The sequence below is a fragment of the Trichosurus vulpecula genome, chromosome 5 (assembly GCF_011100635.1).
Source record: "Trichosurus vulpecula isolate mTriVul1 chromosome 5, mTriVul1.pri, whole genome shotgun sequence".
Taxonomy (NCBI): domain Eukaryota; kingdom Metazoa; phylum Chordata; class Mammalia; order Diprotodontia; family Phalangeridae; genus Trichosurus; species Trichosurus vulpecula.
In genome coordinates, this window is record NC_050577.1 from 194,951,195 (window position 1) to 194,971,621 (window position 20,427).

The 20,427-nt window shown below is 35.6% G+C and overlaps 1 protein-coding gene across 7 annotated transcripts in view; it reads right to left on the reverse strand.

Annotated features, from left to right (window-relative positions):
• LOC118852159 (activating transcription factor 7 interacting protein) overlaps positions 1-20,427 on the reverse strand; it is a 169,124-nt gene that overhangs the window by 64,063 nt on the left and 84,634 nt on the right. For all 7 annotated transcript variants that reach the window (XM_036761819.1, XM_036761821.1, XM_036761818.1 and 4 more), the window contains exons 2-5: positions 14,973-16,015; positions 8,804-8,881; positions 8,359-8,507; positions 4,910-5,047 (exon numbers count right to left, since the gene is read on the reverse strand). In XM_036761819.1, the coding sequence (XP_036617714.1) occupies positions 4,910-5,047; positions 8,359-8,507; positions 8,804-8,881; positions 14,973-16,008 (1,401 nt within the window). In that variant the 5' untranslated portion in view covers positions 16,009-16,015. The remainder of the gene's footprint in view (positions 1-4,909; positions 5,048-8,358; positions 8,508-8,803; positions 8,882-14,972; positions 16,016-20,427) is intronic.

The window sequence follows — 20,427 nt, forward strand, 5'->3', positions numbered from 1 at the left end:
ACCTTGTGTTTGTGACTTCCTACCTGTATAACCTTGAGAAAGTTACTAATTCACAGGGAGCACGGTGCAGTGGACAGGAGATTACATCTGAAGTAAAAGTACATGTGTTTCAAAACTGGATTTTCTAGCTGCTGCCTACATGACTGGGGGAGGGCGAAGAAATCACTGTATATTTGAGCTTCATCTAAAAAATAGGAAGAGAGATGTAAGACAGGGGATGGACAAAATGATCTCCAAACTCACTTCTAGCACCAAAACCTGTGATTTCATGATTCAAAAATACCAAACACTATCTGTACTATGGAGATTATCACAACATTATAAGAAGACATGATATGCTAAAGCACAGAATTTGTTCTAAAATTATCCAAAGGGTTAGAAAAACCAGAAATAACAGAATCATCTCATTAACATCAAAGTCTTACTTTTAATATTGTTCAGTAATATAAACACAAAGAGCCATTGACCATTTTAAATTCTATTCCTAATCAGTATTGTGACCAGGAGCAAATTACATGTCCTTTCTCAAACACGCCAAGTTCGCAGAACTACAGAATTGGAAGAGACATGGTGGCCCTCTAATCCAATAAACTCCTAAAACCATTCACTGTTCAATAGAACTACGATGGTTATCCAGCTTTTGTTTTAATGCTGAAGTCATTAACCTGTAATCAGTGAATTAAAAAAAAACAACTTAAAACTCCTTCAATTTTTGGCTTCTTGCGTAATCCTAGCATTTCATTTTGTATATTTAAAAACTTTATATCTGGAGAAAGAGTCCAAGGGCTCACCAGAAGGCCAAAAGTTTCCATGACACACGTAAAAAGGTTAAGGACTTCTGCTTTATTCTTCCAGAGAGGGAACCCATTAACTCCGGAGGAAGCCCATTCCATTTTACATAGTTTGTTAGGAAGATTTTCCTTATTCCAAGTCTAAATTTTCCCCCACAACTTACCCCTAGTGCTATTAGTAAAATTCTATGGGACCAGAAAGAAAAGGTTTTATCCCTCTCGTCTAGGTTACAACTCTTCAAATACCTGATAATTATAATACCAATCTCTTCCCTACTCCAAGTATGTTCTTCTCCAACATAATAATCTGCAGGGTTCCTTTAATCATTCCTTATGTGGCAAAAATTCAAGGGTAATCATCATCCTGGTTGTCCTCATATCATCTACTAGTGGATCAATGCCTACCCCAAAATTGAAAACAGGCTCCAGATGAACACTGAATAGCCCAGAGTATAGCACCTCCTTCTTGTTTGAAACTATGTTGCCCTTAAAGCAGACTAAGATACAAGGGTGGGGAACCTGGGGCCTCATGGCTGCAGGTTCCACACCCCTTGCTAAAGTATCTCATTTTAGGCTCAAACTAATTTTATACTCAAGTTCACTAAAATCTAATATCTTTTTCAGATAAACTGCTTTCTATTCAAGCTGTCCATATTTTTAATCGTGATGATTTTTCTTTTCAAGTAAAACCATAAGAGTTTATGTTTATCTCTATTAAATTACATCTTACTCAATTGTGTTCAGTGTTCGTGGCCAGTCAAGATCTCTTTGAACCCTGAATCTGTCATTCCATGCATTATCTCTCTTCCCCAGCATAGTCACACTTCTAGCTTTGATTAAAAAGTTATTTCAATGCCTGACAATTAAACAGTATGGGACCAAGAATCACATTAGAAATTTTGATAAAAAAGAAAATAAGGTTTATATGACAAACTATTCTTGATAAAGCCAGGATGGCTCCTTGTGATTGCTTCTTTTTCTATCTCTCTGATAATATGCATCCAAAAATTTTCTAATAAAGTACATCCATAACCAAAGTCAAGATTTTACTTTTCAAGTCTTCCCTTTCTTTTTAAAACGTGAAGTAAGAATTTTATCAATGAAGCGATCAATCAATCACAATTCCAGAGAACAGATGATGAAGAATGCTACCTCCAAAAGGGGAGGCGATGGATTAATGTGCAGAATGAGACACTTATTTTTGGACATGCCTGATATGGGAATTTGTTTTGCTTGACTATACTTATTTATTATAGGGTTTCTTTTTTTCTTTTTCTTTCTTAGTAGGAGGGAGAAAAATAAATTGTTAAGTGAAAAAGAGAATAAAAAAGAAAAAAAAAACCTTCTGCACTTTAAGTCTATTAACTCTCTGTCAGGCCATGGAAAATGTTCTTTCTCCTAGGTTCTCTGGAGACATGGCTGGTCATTGCATCGATCCAATTTCTTAATTCCTTCAAAATTGTCTTTATAATGTTGTTGACCTTATAAAAACTCATTGGAACTTGAGCCCCTTCTTTCTGTATGCCTTAGTATATCATATCATCTTAACAGTACTAATTACTCTTCTTCCCCCACCTTCTTTACAGAGGTTATCAATATTAGTATTATAACATATACACCATGCAAATACGATACATAATATAGGGAGGCCATTAATAGCTTTTAATATTAAAGGTTGTCAATATTTACTTCTAAAGTCAAATTTCTCTTCGTGTTAGGATCTTTAGTTCATCATTTGTGCTGCTATAGATTTTGCATTTTCATATATATAACCATGTGGGGCTATGATTTTTGGTTACTGGTTCCTTTCTTGGATTTTCTCTCTCTCCTTGTTACAACTCTCTGTGGTATCTATTTTAGTGGTGATACACAAGCCGTTTTCTCTTTGTTTTCCTTAATTTTTAGTTTAAAGCTCTTAAAACATTTATAGGACTCCAGGCCAAAAATAAATAAACTTTTAATTTATAATTTTGTTTATTCTGAATTTAATGAACACCTTTAGTCCTCCAAAAAGAACAGTTCGATTTACAAAGCAGAATGGAAAAAAGAGAATTATATATGGGAAACACCAAATGTCTATCACTTACAGACTGCTTTTTTAAATAGTGTATAATAAATTTCCCCATTTTACTTTTAAAGCTGTCCTGCTTGCCTATTTCCCCCCAATTTTCTTGTATTTTATTCTGAGCATTTTATTAGATGCTTTAATGACTTTCTTTTTATTTCTTTTCACAGACAATTCTTTTGTTAGCTTTCCCATCACTTCCAAATCTCTCCTCTTAAAATAAAATGGGAAAAAATGCAATCCTTGTAAACAAATTAGCATAGTCAAGTAAAACAAATCCACATATCTTAGGCCAAGTACATTGTTACAAGGTGTCATTAGGTACAATCCATTACTTTAAGCTGTCATTGTGAAATCCAAATCCCATTCTTAGATGCCATCTTCCTAACTTGCTGTTCACTTCCCAAATGGACTTCTTTTCTGAATTCCCTTTCCTCCAATAGACATCAGTGCTAAAACCATCACATGAGCCTTTATAGTATTCATTCAGTTTCTTGCGCTAAACTTTAACATCTTTAGGAATGCTTGCTATGGTCTTCTTGAGAACATCCTTTACAACAATGTAGGTCATCAGAAGCTAATAGTAATCATTTTTTTTGACAAGTATTGCAAAGTCCTTTGTCAGTTCAAAACACATTCCCAGGAGAACAGTAGTCCTCTCTATTGTGGTAGTTACTCAGCTGATAAACGTCTGCCACAGCACAATCAGCCAAGAGTCAACACAACCACTACTCTTCTCTTCTTCCTCTGTCACTTGTGTCAACTTTCACCTGATGGCACTTAGGGACTTACATGATCACTTTTAGGAGGAAAATTTGCTGCTGCTCCCTTAGAGAATATAGCTCCTTTCTTTTTCATGAAGAGTCCCAAGTTACATTTTTACCTCCAAGTGGCTCTTCTTCTGCTCCCCCACTGTATAAATTCTTTCCTACTCCAAACTCCCAATCACGTCAAGAATCAAATCTACCTCTGGTTAGCAGGGAAGCCCTTCTCAGAGTTTAAAAAAAAAACAAAAAAAAAAAAAAACACACCAAAATGTTAATTACCTTGTCTCTCATAACCCAGATCAGGGGTTCTTAACCTGAGGTCTGTGAACTTTAAAAAATATTTTAAAAACTTAATTTCAGTACAATTTGTTTCCTTTATAATTTATATATTTTACTTTATGCATTCAGAAACAATATTCTGAGGAGTCTGGAGGTTTCACAAGACTGCCTTCTCAAAGAAGTCCATGACTCAAAAATGGTTAAGCATCCATGACCTAGATGGTGAAGAGGCAATGACAGTGCTTCTTCCAACTTTTCTTATAGGAATGGAAAACCTGTCCTCTGAACACAGGAGTGGTGCCTGGCCATGAAAGAAATACAAACATCACATCCTCAATGCAGGTCCTAACAATTTCCCTTTGTACTAAAAGTGAGAGTCTCAGTGCTTATTTTAGTACTTCTCCCACAGTAGTGTGGCAAACTGCTAGAGGGCATTATTACAGATTTGGCTTTCTCCATCCCATTAATAGTTCTATATCATCTTTAACACTTCTAACAGCTTGAGTCAGCTCAAATTCTTTTCTTTTTTCTCCCTAACCCTCTTAAACATTATCTAGCCAAACAACAACTTTCTCTTCTTGCTTCTTCAGTTCCAGTCCCTCTCCTTCTTAACTCAAGTTTTCTTTGGGTCCTTCACTTCTTTCTGCTCTTCTTTCCTAAGATTCTACTCTTTAGCCTGAAAACATCTGCTCCTTTAGCTCAAGCCCTTCCCCTTCAATTTCTGCCCAAGTCCTCTCCAAATTTGTTCTCACAAAATTCAATCTCTGGCCTTCTTCCAAATTCCAGTGCCCTTGAAATCACCTTCACAATTTATATTCCTTTATTCAACTGTCTCCCTTCTCCTTTCTCCAAGAAGCTATTCTCTTCAGAGTTTGTTGTGTGAAGGAGCTAAACTATTTATAGAGTAGGTTCCTTTCAGGTATAAAATTTTATATTTCTATACTATGATCAGGCAAAAGTTTTTCCTTTCATTATGTTGTGTATAAAATTTAAGTTTGCATACATACCTGCAATTCAGTAAGAACAGTTTTATGCCTCTTATTACATTCAATCTTTTCCACGCGCATTTTCAGGTCTGCCAAGGTCTTATCAAACACGGCACACTGCAGAGCACTCAATTTTTCTTCTAATAGCCGCTGTACAACCTAACATACATAAAACAGTGTTATCCTATCAGAAAGTACAGCATATTAAGGACTATGCGTTATATCCATAATGATGAAAGTTTGACAATTTGTCAACTAATTCCATAGGCTGAAATGTATAGTAAGTAGTAATATAGTAAGTATATTGTAAGTATAGTAAGTTGTACATAGGACAAAATCTTTTTTGGTAACAGAAATGTTCTGCTGAGTCTATAGGGTTATGAATCTTAGAACTCTAAAACAGCATGATATAAAAGTTGCAGGAACAAAATATAAATAGAATGAGCTGTATTTTCCACAATGGTCTACGGGAGGAAAATGGCATAAGGATATTATCCAGGAACATATAATATGAAAGAGAAGTATACTACAGTTATGTAGGGCAGATGAAGGTTAAGAGATGAACATATCAAGTATCACATTGTTACTGAAAAGTTTAACGAGACCTGATAGAAGGCTTCTGACACACTGGTTAAAGTCTCTCAATGGAGGAGTAAGTTGCCAAAGTCTTCTCGATTCTACTTCCACATCTTACTTATATCAACTCACACTCTACTGCTGAGATCATACATCTATTAAAGTACTGACTTAATAAGTATTGAAGTCAACTAATTTGTCTTAAAAATAATTCAACAGTCGTGATGTATGAAACTCTTTATCTGCCACCTGCAGGTGCTTCATAAAGAACCTCAAGTAATCACTAAAGATGTACAAATTTTCACCAAAATGGCCATTTCTTATATTTAACTCCCAACATTTAATATGGATTTCTGAATATATTCTTTTTCTGTAATTTTCCTACCCTCACCAGCTCATTTTTTCCTGCATATTATCTCACCTTAGTCAAACACACCCACATCTACCAATACAGAAGAAAAAGGTTATATGACTTAACCATGTAAGAAACTGTCCCTGGGAAAATACAATGAGTTAGTCTTGGAGAACAGGATAAAACACATCCCCTTTCCTCTATGAAGAAACAGGAGATCAGGGGCACCAAACGCTGCCTAGGATGTTAAATTACGTGCAGTTGCTCTTTTGATTAGTTTTACTTAATTGTATTTCTTACAAGGGAAGACTCACTGAGAAGTGTGACATAGAAGGAAATGTTGTTGTTTAAAAACATGAATTAAAAAAAAGAAATACCCCTGGAGGAATATACTATTACTGGTGGGAACATTAATTTTTATAATCTTACTCCTTAATAATAATAAAAGACCATTATTATTAATATTCTGTAGACAAGAGGTCACATCTTTTTCTCTAAGCCAAAATCGGCTTGCTTGCAGAAAGAACAGAAGGTTAGTACTTAACAGTTTGTTTTATTTTTCCTCCTCCAGTACCAACTCTGCTACCAATAAAATATTTAACTATAAGAAAGTCATGTTATACTTCTCCAAATCTAAGTTCCCTGATCTATAAAATAAAGGAGTTGGACTAGCTTGATAGTTCTAAGTTAGTTACTCTAAAATTCTATGTAATGCTAAGCATCTCTATATAGCCTGAGAACTTACATAATTCACTTAGCCCTCAGAGAACCTCAATATCCTCAAGTGATAGAAAGTGTAGTTTGTGAACCAATGACAAGATCAGTACAAGTGAGACCTGTGCTCACAGCCTATTTCCGAGACGATAAGGCTATGTGTGACCATGGATGTGTTCTCAAGACAGGAAGTTATTTAAATCAATACATTACAGAGGAGTTGCTAATCTGTATCTCTGAAGGGAGTTTCCCACGATGATTAAATCACATGTCTAGATTCTCACTCTAACCTCAAGTTCCTACACCTCAGTTTTGTACAGGCATACCAGGAAATATAAAAAGTACTACAACAAACAGCAGGTAGTGTTATCTGTATTCTAGATTAAGAATACAGAAGTCATAGCAAACAAAGGTAGAAAGAAAAAGAAAGGGAAGAAATTGCAAATAATCACCCAGACGGAACAAACATGAAGCCCATCAACAGTCTTGAGTGTAGCCCAAACCAGATTAAATGCAAAATAAAAATATGATAAAACATAGACAGTATTAATATGTGGTTTTTCAAAGGCAATATACAGCCCTGTAGAAATCTTTATGTATGTAATGGTCCCCATTCTATTTGAGTTTGATATTATCACTCTAGAAGATCCCCTTTATCTTTCTATTCCTTTCATTGATCCTCCTAACACCACAGAATGATCTACTCCTTGAACTATGGACACTGTAAAATTTGTTCTTCACATATGTTAAAATACGTCTCCCCTCCATCATTCCTAATTTATCTTCTTTAGATGTTTGCATGTTGTCTCACACATTAGGCTGTGAGCTTCTTCAAGAGTAGGATTTTTTTGTTTTTCTTTTTATCCTCAGCATCTGTTACATTAATTTTTGTAAAATTAAAGGGGGTGGGGGAAGAGAAGTAATGTAAGTGTCTAAAACAAGTGTTTGACTGAGGGTCTCCATTTAAGGAGAAAGCCTAGCTCAGATATTTCCTCATTTCTCACCTGGCTGCCTTACTTTGGGATGTTTCCAACTTCTCTCCTCCACCCCTCCATTTATAGTTCCCTTCCATGCTTTAGCTTTCCCCCAAAGACTGTAAACTCTTTGAGGGAGGGATTGTCTTTCTCTTTTCATATCTGTATTCCCAGCATTTAGCACAGTGTATAGCACATGGAGCTTAATAAATGTTTAGTGACTATTAACTAGGACACCATCCTTTAGACGATGATGCTCAGACCTTAAATCTACAAATACTTAGCAGAAACCCACCTAAACTTTGTAATTAATGGTTTAGTAATGCTTCCTCTCCCCTAAAGTATATTAGAGCTCAAACCATTGTGGGGGTGGGAGCTGGGGACAGAAAAAGAAATGAATAAAAATCATTGAAATTTTTCTCTTAATCGTTACCTACTTTAAAAACTAAAATAAAGGGAGGACCCATGTAGCTCAAAACTAAAGGAAAGAGAACAAAAGAGAGTTACAGTTTTGTTTTTTTTTTACTGTATAGAATATTATATGATTGTGTATCTGTGAAAGAAGGAAATTCAGAAACAAGATGACTTAATTATCTAGGATGTTAATAGTGTATGTAACCGTCAACGTAAAATGTGATCTTTAAAATAGTGTTTCATTTTCTGTAGTAAAACACAAGCACAAACTTTTAAGATAACATATTGTTTTAATGATTATTTAACATTACTTCTATATTAATTAATATATATGTATATACTGAAAATTGTTAAATTTTCTACAAAGACTTGGAACACTAACTAAACAACTCAAAGCTTTCCATTCAAATCTCTGGTGCGTATGTTGTTTATTATTGTACCTTTTGGAGCTTCTGGTTAATGTCTCCTCTTGCTGTAATCTTTACTTGGAGTTCTGCTTCATACTCTTCTCCCAAATATCGACGACGTTTGGATTGCACATTATCCATATCTTCTGATTTGGACCGTTTTCTCCGTGATAACAATTCATCTGGAAGCATAAAATAAGATGAATACTCAGTTTGACTTTATTGCTTCCTATAAGGAATTATCTTCTTTACTGCTTTAGATCAGAAAAATTGTCTCATTCCTCATTACACAGTAAAAATAAACAAAAAATCTCTAAATATTAATCTGGTGATAGAAAGGAGACAGAGAAGAAGCCGTTAAGAAATAGAAAGAGAATCATCCTGTTACTATAACAGGAAATGAAGTGCTATTAATATATCTTCAATTTTTTTTTAACCTGCAAGAACTAGTTAATGTTTTTATTAGCACATGGCATACTTTTTTCAGGCCTTTCTTCTTCTTTATGAGCTTCCTTTTCTTCTTCTAATTTTGAATCCTTTTCTTTTGTCTCTTTTTCTGTTAAAAAAAAATTTTACATGTATAAGTTCAAAGTAATTCATTATAATCCTATTTTAAAAATCACAATAATTAACTGTTATCAAAATAACAAAAGTCAACTTCAACTTTAAAAGAGTAAAACAAGAAGGAACAGGAAGAATGACTACTAGAATTACCTTAAGAAAAGTTGCTGTCAAATTTTCTATTCATATTAAAACTGAAATACAGACCTTTCCTTCTTCCTTCTCTTTCTTTCTTTCCTTCAAAATTGAGTCTCCATCTTCCTATCTTGCTCAGGATAAAGTGCAGAGGTCACTCATAGGCTGACCCCACCACTGATTATGGACAATTTGGTGAGAGGCCCACTCCAGGAGGTTCACCATATTAATACTGAACTTATTTGGGACACCTGATGAGCATAGCTTACTACAGCTCTGACCTCCTAACCTCAAGAGTCTGGCCAGCCTCAACTTTCCGGATACATGGGATTATAGCTGTGTACCACCAAGTCCAGCTACATATAGATTTTCTTAAAATGTAGTTTATGTAGAAAACTAAAGTTACTGATGCCTTTAACCTTTTAATACCTTAAATTTGAGGAAAAAAAAGCTACTGTAACATTAATAAGTGCATTTCTTTAAGTTCAAAATAGTTGGCAAAACTGAGAATTACAAGCTGCTTACATATTGAAGGTCCTTTTACAAAAGCAAGTTTTACTGAAAGGTTTCAACTCTCATGTTTTCATAGCAACAGTATTAAAGAAAAGGAATAAAACAAAGAGAAACAGAAAGTGATACATTAGAAGTACCTAAGAAAATAATAAAAACAATGGAAAGTCAATGGCAAAATATGTTGGCTGAAAAGATCTCCCTCAGTTGACACTCAGATCTATGTCCCAAGAAGTATTTTGTACTATATACTAAGGGTGGAGAACCTGCAGCCTTGAGACCATAGGTGATGCTCTAAGTCCTCAAGTGCAGCCCTTTGACCGAATCCAAACATCACAGAACAAATCCAAATTATTAACATTTGTTCTGTGAAGTGTGGATTCAGTTAAAGGGTCGCAGTTGAGGACCTAGAGGGCCACATGTAGCCTGACGGTCCCAGGTTCCCCACCACTGTAACTGTACTGTAGATCAGGCCTGCACAGCCTGCCACCCTGTGGCATGTCAAATGATGTCAGGCGGCCTGAGGAAAAATGCAGAGGAAATTCTTTGGCTGGCAAGGGGCCCAAGGGCCTTAAGCAGCATGTTGTACAGGCTTGCTATAGATTCAAATACTAACACAATAATAACTGTTTAGAGTTCAATAACTTTTAGCAATAATTTAGCTAACCCCTTCATTTTATAACAGGGCAGGTGAGGTTAAGTGATTTGCACATGTTCACAGTGCTATTTAGTAACAGACCTATAGCCTATTATCTAATTATCACAGGTTCAAAGACTGGAGTTGGAAAGGAAGTCATTTAATACAACCCTTTTATTTTATAGATAAGGAACCTGAAGTCCAGAGAAATTAAGAAAATTGCACCCACAGTTACAGAGATAGTAGTGAAGTGACTCCACAGGTAGACAGGCTGGCAGAATTCACACTAAGGTTCTCTAACTCAACATCAAACTGCTTGTTCAGTAGTACACGCTGCACCATACCATAGTAGAAATAACTTCTGATTCAGCTCTCTTTTTGCCACACAAAACTATCACTTTTGAATTCAGAGAAATGGCTCAAAAGATTAAAAGTTCTATCTTTCTACCCAAGAGCTTAGAAGGTGATTTTTCTAAAGTACAGGGTCTGAACTTACCAAAAAAATTAATATTTTAAGCTTCACTTCCAAAACACACTGGCTGTGACTCTAGCAAATTCTCTTTACTTTTAAGTACCCTTAGGCAAAATGAAGATTGGGTATCAATCTGTATTGATACTTGATCTGCATTGGTATAAGAAGTTTACTTACAGGGTATCCCCTTGACCCTCCCCTAACCCACCTCCAAAGTATATTTTGTATATACTTATATAGACTGTTTCATTTCTGTCTTCAAATCCCCAGCATCTAGCACAGAGCCTGGCATAACAGATATTTAATTTAATAAATCCAGACAGACACAAAGACAGTTGGTCAATAAACATTTATTAAGGGCCTTTTATGACCTAAGTGCTAGGGAAAAGATGGCCCTGGCACTCTAGGAGCTCACAAAGAGAGGAAAAAGAGAATGACAAAGAAAGAGAAGAAAGCCCATGACCGAGCTTAATACTATTAGGGGGAAAGATATGGATCAGGATCCAATAATGATCGAAAAGAAAAGACTAGACAGGCAAGAGAATTAAGAAAGAACATTGTAACAAAAACCTAGAGAAGGGAGTCTCTGGGAGAAAAAGATAGTGAACAAAGTTTCATGTCACAGAGCAATTAAGGAAGATTGAGAAAATGAACCAAAGGATTTGTAGCTAGGTAGCACAATGGATAGAAATCAGGAAGACTTTAACATCTCAGTTTTAGTTTCCTCATCTTTAAAATGGGCATAGTAAGAACACCTATTTCACAGGACTGTGAAGGATCAAATGAGATGATTTATGTAAAATGCCTTAAAATGTAGATATTCATTTTTTAGCAAAAAAAAAAAAAAAGAAAGAAAAAACAACAACATAGACTATGTGTCACTTTGCGGAGAAAAGTTTCAGAAGAGTGGTGAGAGTGAATACAAGATTGTAAAGGGAACAAGGAATGAGTGAGAAGAGGAACTGGAGGCACCATGTGTAGACAAGAAAAGTTGTGAATACAGGCGAAATCTCTCAAAGGAGATAGGGTGGATGAGATCAAGAGTAGTAGTGGAGAGTATGGTCTTGGAAAAGAGAAACACTATTTCTTAATCATAGACTAGAGTAGAAGAGGAGGGAATGAGGGATGATATCAAGAGTTTTGAGGGGTAGAACAGAAGACAGAAGTCACAGTAAATATCCCCTTTTTCTCAGTAGAGACCAGAGATCTCTGGGGAGAAGGTAGGGTAAAGATATATGTGATATGGGAAGCTCAACTAGTACAAAATATTTGGAACCAGCAGAGGGAAATGGGATAGAGAATCAATTAAGAGGGAATAAAAGGATTTGCCTAGCTTAGGTGAGATTAGATAACAAAGATTCATCAAGGGTTTAGTGACATCCTTTAGTTGACACCTTTTTAGCAAAGAGGAGGAAGCAGAAAAGGTAGGTGGTAGGCATGATCTGGGATGGACATTTTGTAAGACAGGGGCAGTAACAGAATAACAGGACAAGAGATTTAAGACTAAGTGTAACTATAAGGTAAAGACTCCGAAGAAAGCAAGCGTTAATGGCCTCAAAGAGAAGTGAAAGGAGCTGGAGCGACTAAAGTCCATGGCAAGGATGAAGAATAGGCCGAGGAGGGGGGAAGCACAGGGAGAGACAGAAAAATGATGGTGAATAATAGTGGGATAGAAGAAATTCACAGTTCTTGATCATAAGAACACTTGTACATTCTCACTTGATGGTGAGAATGAGGGTGTGACCCTCCCTTGTGGCTGAGGTACAGTAAAGGAATAGGTCACAGGAACTAAGGCAATTAAGGAACTGGGAACACAGGGAGTTTGAGGCAACAACAATGTGTAAAAATGAAAGTCACCTAGTATAAGGGCAGGAGTTGAAGTGAAAAGGATGTAAGCTTATGAGTGAGGTACTGAATACCTTAAGATGAAAAAATGATGGCAGTGGGGGAGGGGTCTGGAGACAACTGACATCAGGATCCGGATTAAGTGATAAATCTAGAGAGAATGCACCTCAAAGGAGCTGCATGAGAAGGTACAATCAGTATTATAAAAGACCATCAGGGATAACAGTGTTTTCTGGAGGAAGCTAAATTCTTGTGGGTCAAGATGAAGAAGCAGGGAAGAAAAATGTCTAAGATGAAAAGGAGTTTGTTAACAATAGCACAGAAATTCCAAAGAGCACAAGAGAAAGACTGAACAGAGCTGCATTGGGATATGGAACGGCTGAGGTGGATGGGGATCAGAAAACAGAAGTGGGAGCAGTGAGCAGGGGAGTGGGGGATGGTTTCTGCTTAGGCACTTAGGGATTATGTTATCATTGGGAATGAAGAATAAGAGATGAAAGGCTGCCATATGAGATAAGGACCTTTTTAACTGGCTTCATACCCTTGAATCCTAAGAATGGTAGAGGGTACTTAGTTTTCTTTCAAGTGTTAAGAAAGAAAAGACATTGGGCTAGGGGATAATGATTCTTCTTGTAGAAGAGATCCTCACAACAAACGATAAAGTATCTGAGTTTTGGGTTCCAGGCTTGGGTCTTTGAGGCGAAGGACAGTATGTGGCATTTAAAGATAAGACTGTCATATTCTTTACATATTTTTCATTTGCAACAATCTGTCTCCCTCATCAGATCGATTTTAAGGAAGAGGCCACAGTCCTTGCACCCCCTCAGAGCAACAGACAGGTCTGTCTGGGAAAATAGAAAGCTTTCAAGTATTTGCTTAATGTTTACTGATTATTCTTCAGCAGTATTTCACATTTATATAGTACTTCAAAGTTTACAAAGACCTTTCTCTAAAATAATCTTGTGAAGCAGGGTATTTTTATTCTTACAGACAAGGAAAATGAAATTCAACCAGCTTAAATGAATTTCCCCACTGTCAATTGTAAAAAAATGGGGATTGAAACCTATTTCTCCTAAGAATCCACAGGGCCCTGGTGATTTAAGAGAGAGGGTTTGAGGAAGAGATAAAATAGTAACAGTTCATATTGTAGGGCTTTTAAAATTATTTTTCCACACCACAGAAGTGCCTGGTGGGTGAGAACAGGCTGCAACATAAAACCAACAAAAAATTTCTAACAAAGGTGGTAAAAGGTGTCAACAGGGAAACGAATAAAGATGAACTGGTCACAGGATTACAAGACAGGGATAGCTAGACTGCTCCACTGATAATCAAAAGAGAAATTAAGGAAGGTCTCCAAAATAGTAGGTGAATGCCCTCAGGCAAACTTAGGGGAAGATACTGAGAAAAGTCCCATAGGATGGGCAGGCATGAATTAAAATCTAAATCTCAGCAGAGAATATCCAAATCACTTATATCAGAGATCCATTTGAGTTTTCTCCACACCAACCCTTAAGTAGTCCAAATATGTTTACCTCTACTTTTTAATAATGAAACTGAGAGGTCAGAAAGGTTTTTCAATTTTACTTAAAAGTCAGAAAAATTTACTAAAAAGTTTCTGACTCTTAGTTCCTTACTGTAAATCAACAGCTCTACACCCTCTACCCAGATAACACAGAAAAGGAAGAGAAATAAATGGAGGGAAGAGATAAGAAGTAAGAGGCATCCCGGACAGTTGCTAGTTACCGATATCTAAGCCTTCTCTTTCCAAATGTGAGGAAAATAGACTGCAGTTTCTTAATTTGAGCTACTGCTGAGCAAATTTTTTAAAAACCAGTTTTGCTCTGAAAAATCCTTGTAGTGCTAATAAAACTGTTACTTCAAAGTAAAGCAAAGCAATTCTTTTCAAAATTTTCCTCTTTTCTTACTAAAAGGACATAAGAACAAATACAGAAGTCTTGAAATAACCGATACCCATACTCAAATACATTTTATTAAATACATAATACTGAAAAAGTTTTTTATAGAAAAGGAAACCACATGACTAGTCAAATTCAAAGCTATTTTATTGTGCTCCTTTTCTTTGACCTCTCTGAAGTATCTAACCCTAAGGTCTTCTCCCTCTCTTTGATTTTGTGAGTCTATTTCATTTCCTTCTAACTCTAAACCAACTCCTTTTCTGGCTCTTTCCCAAATATGTGCATTTCTCAAAGTTCTGTTCTCAGGCTTCTAATCTGCTCTTCTCCTGGCTTGTTTGAATCAGTTCCCAGAGGATGACTCCCAAAATCTCCAATTTAAAAAGTGACCTCAAGTTCCCATTCCATATTTTCAAGTGCCTAAGTCTAAGAGACATTTCACAACTTACGAATAATAAATTAGGCCTTTAACTAGCCAGTGAAAATTAGCTAAAATCTAAATAATACATGAAATATTATCCAATCTATATGTAAGAAAGAATATAGCATAAAACTCAAACCCAAACCCTCTAACCTGGAGAACTTGAGTCATTTGGCAAGACAACTTCAACATCTTTTTCACCAGAAGCTTCCTCTTCATCAGAGAGTACCAAGAAAGCTTCTTTCGGCAAACTCTCACTACTCTCTTGTTTGGATGGCGAACCTAGAGAATTTTCCAATTTTTCTCCCAAATCTGGGTTTGTCTCGTCAAGTGGAATGAGAGAAGTTTTCGAAAAGCTAAGTTCATCTTCAGCGGGAGCAAGCTTTTCCAAAATGGGAATAATTTCATCTGTCTCCATAGAGTCGGTGTTGTCTAAAATTTTCTCATTTTTATCATCTTGAACATTTTCATCAGTGGTTTCCGGAAGACCTGGAGATTTGTCATCTTCACCCTTTGCATCTTTGTCTATTTCCATGCTGCTAGATATTGCTTCTTCTTCAAAAGCTGATTCTATAACAGGATTTTCATCCATATTCTTCTCATCTTCAGTAGGAAGTTCAGAACTAATGGGTACATTATTTGCTTCCAGATTTTCTTCCTCAGTTTCAATATTATCACTAACTATAGTTTTGTCTTCAAGTGGGCTCTCTCTTTCTCTTTGGTCCAAATTTTCATCATCTGTGCTATTTTTTTCAAGGACATCATCATCATCTTTATTGCTATTAGGAACTATGTTATCAGTTTCAGAGACAGTGTCTTTTTCTGGTTCATAAACTGTGTTTTTAGGAGATGCTGTTTCACATTTTAGACTTGAATCTTCATCCTCTTCTCTTACATCAATATTTAAGAAATTAGGAGAGGGCTCCTTCAGTTCAGATTTCCTTTCTTCAATGTCCAAACAAACATCTTCTATGCCATTCACCTCCTTACCATCTATACAGTCAGTATTATCTAGTGGTGAATTTAGGTCAGAATCACCATTTTCATGTTTGCCATTTAACAGTTTGACATCAGTTTTTAGTAGCTCTTCTTTGACTTTGTATACTACCTCAAGTTGCTGACGGTCACTCACTCGCATCGTTTTTCGGGCTTTAAAGACTTTTTTCTGAGGTTCTTCTGTACTTTCCATTTTGAATCTTAAAAAAAAGAATAACTATATTAATATTTAATAAATTATATGAATAATAAATTTCACACACAATAAAATATTCTTAATAAACCATATTTGACAATGCAAAGAGATCACTGGTCTCAGCAGAGAAACTTACAGAAACCGTTGGTCTAGTATGAAAAATACTTCAATGCTTGCTACAAGCCCATCACTCTTCATGAGTTTTCCTTAAATACCATTATCAGTATACACTATGCTATACTACAATTTTAAAAGGAGAACACTTCTGTTAAGAACAGAAATACTGAGGGACAGTTAGATGGCACAATGAGTGGAGTAGGGGCTCTGGGGTCAGGAGGACCTAAGTTCAAATACAGCCTCAGATACATGACACACTTACTAGCTGTGTGACCTTAGGCAAGTCACTTAACCCTAACTGCCCTGCCTTTCCTCAAAAACAAACAAAAAAAAAACCAGAAATACTGAGAAATAAGGTGCTTACCAATAGTCAAGTACCTTCCCTTTTAAAAATGATTGCTTTCCTATCACTTTCACACTGTCTTTGCTAGTTTTGACTTTAAGTAGTAGTAATAATGTCAAATATCTGACATTAACACGTTTGCAAAGCATATTCTCACTTACAATTCATAAAAAAAACATGAAAAATGTACTATTGGTATATCACCCCAATTTTACATACTAGGAAACTGAGGCTAGAGTTAAATGGTTTGTCCAGTCACAGAGGCAACGAGATACAAAAAGTAGGATTTGAGGACAGGTCACTTCTGACTTCAAGTCCAGTGCCACCGCTCGTTAATTTTTAAAAACTAATGTTAAAGATTTTCAAGATTATAACTGAAGACATATTCTTCCACATTCTATATGATCATTTTAAAGAATTCAAAAAGAATTAGCAAGGCTAATATTTACATTATAAAAACTGAATTAAATTAAAATTTTCCCCTAGTTCCCAAGCAAATCAGACCAAAAAAAGTACTTCATATTTACATTACATTACTGACTTTTGCCTGACCAGTATTTTATCCTAAACCTTGAAAATAAAATGAAAACTTTTCCTGTACAATTACCTGCTCACTTTTACTCCACGCCCCCCCCATCTTATTTTGTAGACTGACTTTACAGTAAAACTGCCAGGACAGTAAAAGTATCTTCTGGGACTAAATAATGTTTTATCTTAGCATTGGTAGACAAATGATTAAAGAAGTAGTTCTTTATTAGGTTATGTGTTTCCAAATAGTCTTTCAATGAAATATTTTTAGAAGAACTGGCATATTAGATCTTTATTCCAATTAAGTAGGATAAACATTTACCCTAAGATTTATGAAACTTATAAAGTGAGTGAAATATCACATAAAAATCCCAATATATACACACCAAAATATTTATAGCTTCACTTTTTGTGATAGCAAAGAATTGGAAACAAAACTGATGCCCAAAGACTGGGAAATGGATAAATAAATGGTCGCACATGAATAAAATGGAATATTAATGTGCTTTAGGAAATGATATGTGTGATACAGTAAAGCATGGAAAGGTCTCTATTAACTGATGAAGAGTAGTCAGCAGAGTTAAGAAAACAATATACACAATAATTACAACATAAATGAACAACCACATACACCAACCAAAAAAGAAAAAAGATGAAACAAAACTATTAAGATCAAGCATGACTTGAATGAACGGATATGACAGGACATCTCCAACCCACCCCTTCAAAAGGTGGGAGGCCCACAGGAATTACATATTGCATGATTTTTGGACCCTGTCAATGTATTTGATCAGCTGTACTGTTTTCTTTCCTCTTTAAAAAATAATATTTTCTATACGGGATGGCTCTCTGGGAAGGGGAGTGAAAGGAACAATGTGGTAACTATGATGACATAGTAAAGATATCAATAAAAATTTATTTAAAATACTGCAGGAAAAGTAATAGAGAAGCTACAGAAATATCCTTGTGATTCTTATGATAATTTTACATACAGAAATGACACAAAATGGTAAAATCCTGGTGAGGACTTCTGAACTAGAGCAATCCTGTGAAATAGTGGAAAATTACTGTTATTCTTATTTTTCAGAGGAAGAAACTGAGGTTCTAGGTAGTTAAATGAAAGCCAGGTGGCAAAATGGATAGAGTCCTGGACCTGAAGTCAGAAAGAACTGAGTTCAACTCTGGCAGCCTCAGGCACTGACTAGCTGTGTGACCTTAGGCAAGTCACTAGACCTCGGTCTGCCTTAGTTTCTTCAACTGTAAAACAGCATCTACCTCCCAGGGGTGTTGTGAAGATCAAATGAGATAATATTTGTAAAGCACTTTAGCACAGTGCCTGGCCCACAGTAGGCATTTAATAAATGTTTGTTGACTTGCCCCTTCCTTTGCCAACTGTCACACAGCTAATGAGTGTTTGGAGTGGTATTCAGACTAGTTAGTTAAAATTAAATTCAAACAAGAGCAAAGATTAATGGAAAGATGTCAACCAAGAAAAGGATTTCTTGTGGAATGCTACAGGGCCAGTGCTCTCCTAAGTGCTATTTTTTTTTCAACACTGTGATCATGCATTTAGAAGCTAAAGTACTGTGTAGAGTTCCTTCATTATCTACAGATATGGAAACTCAAACAGAGAAAAACTCATCAAACCAATAGTAAGTAGCAGAACCAGCTTCTGAATACAGATACTTTTACTCCAAATTCTTGTTTGGTTTTTTATTTTTGGAGGGGGGAAGGCAAAGCAATTGGGGTTAAGCAACTTAAAGTCACACAGCCAGTAAGCGTGTCAAGTGTCTGAGGCCGGATTTGAACTCAGGTCCTCCCGATTCCAGGGCTGGTGCTCTACTCACTGTGCCCCTTTGCTCCCTTACTCCAAATTCTTAAGTAATGTTTTTAGAAAATTTGTGCAAGATTGGGAAGAACTAATATATTCGATGACAAAATCATGATCTAAAAACAGGCTATATATTTCTAGATTAAGTTTAGTAGAAATAAATAGAAAAAATTGAACAAATAGTTTAAATAGTTTAAAAACTCAGCTGGTACAAATATGGGCTTGAGAAGCAGTAGCTAAAAAGTAATTCACTTGAGAAAGAAAAACCTCAGGAGAAGTGGACTAAGTGAGCTGCAAGTCAGTACAGTCAGTTCTGTTATAAGTCAACATAGGCATTCTTAAAAACCATTGCACTAATATGACAAAAAAGGAAAATAATAAATGTTGGGAGGGGCATAGGAAAACTGGGAAAGTAATGCACCATTGGTGGAATTGTGAACTGATATAATCATTCTGGAGAGAATTAGGCCAAGGGCTTTCAAACTGGGCACACCCTATGATCCAGCAATACCACTGCTAGGTCTATATCCCAAAGAGATCAAATTAGGGAGGAAAGGACCTATTTGCACAAAAATATTTATAGTAGTTTTTTGTAGTGGCAAAAAATTGGACATTGAGGGAATGCATACTATTTGGGGAATGGCTAAACAAGTTGTGGTTTATGACTGTAATGGAATATTACTATGATGTAAGAAATGAGCAGGCTGATGTCAGTAAAACCTGGAAGAACTTATATGAACTGATGCAAAGTGAAGTGAGCACAACCAGAACACTGTAGATAGTAACAAGCAATACTGTACAATGAGCAACTATGAATGACTTAGCTGTTCTTAGCAATACAATGTTCCAAGACAATTTCAAAGGATTCATGTAGAAAAATGCTATCCACCTCCAGAGAAAAAAAAATGATGGAGTCTGAATGCACATCAAAGCATACTATTTTGCATTTTCTGCACTTTTTTCATCTTCTCTTCCCCTTTGTGTCTGTGTATTCTTTCACAGCACAACTAATATGGTAATATGTTTTGCATGATTAAACACGTATAACCTATATCAAATTGCTTACTGTCTGTCTTGGGGCCACGGGAAGAAGGGAGAGAGAGAAAAAATTTGGAACCCAAAACTTATTGCAAAAAATGTTAAAAATGTTAAAAATCATCCTTACATGTAGCTGGAGAAAAATAAAATTATTATTTAAAAATTTTTTATTATTATTATAAAATTATTATTTTAAAAAATTTTTAAAGACATTTATCCAAGAGATGATGATAAACATGTTCAATAGCCTGCTAAGTTGTCTGCTTTAATGGAAGACTATAGGTTATAATGAAGACTAGACTCAGGAAACGGACTGTTCAAAGATATGTTTAATATCTCATGTATAAATGTTTCATGATGAATAATTAAAGAATATATCAAAATCTTATGAACTCAATTTCAAGTCATATAAAACAAATGCCTGAAGCAAAAGGGAGACATATTACATATTAAGGCTTTTTAAAGATGTAAAAAATTGATTATTCTGTAAGTCAATAAATTTAATTTTTTAAAAGCACTACACTATACAAAACTGTGCAATAAAAACCACAGGGCACAT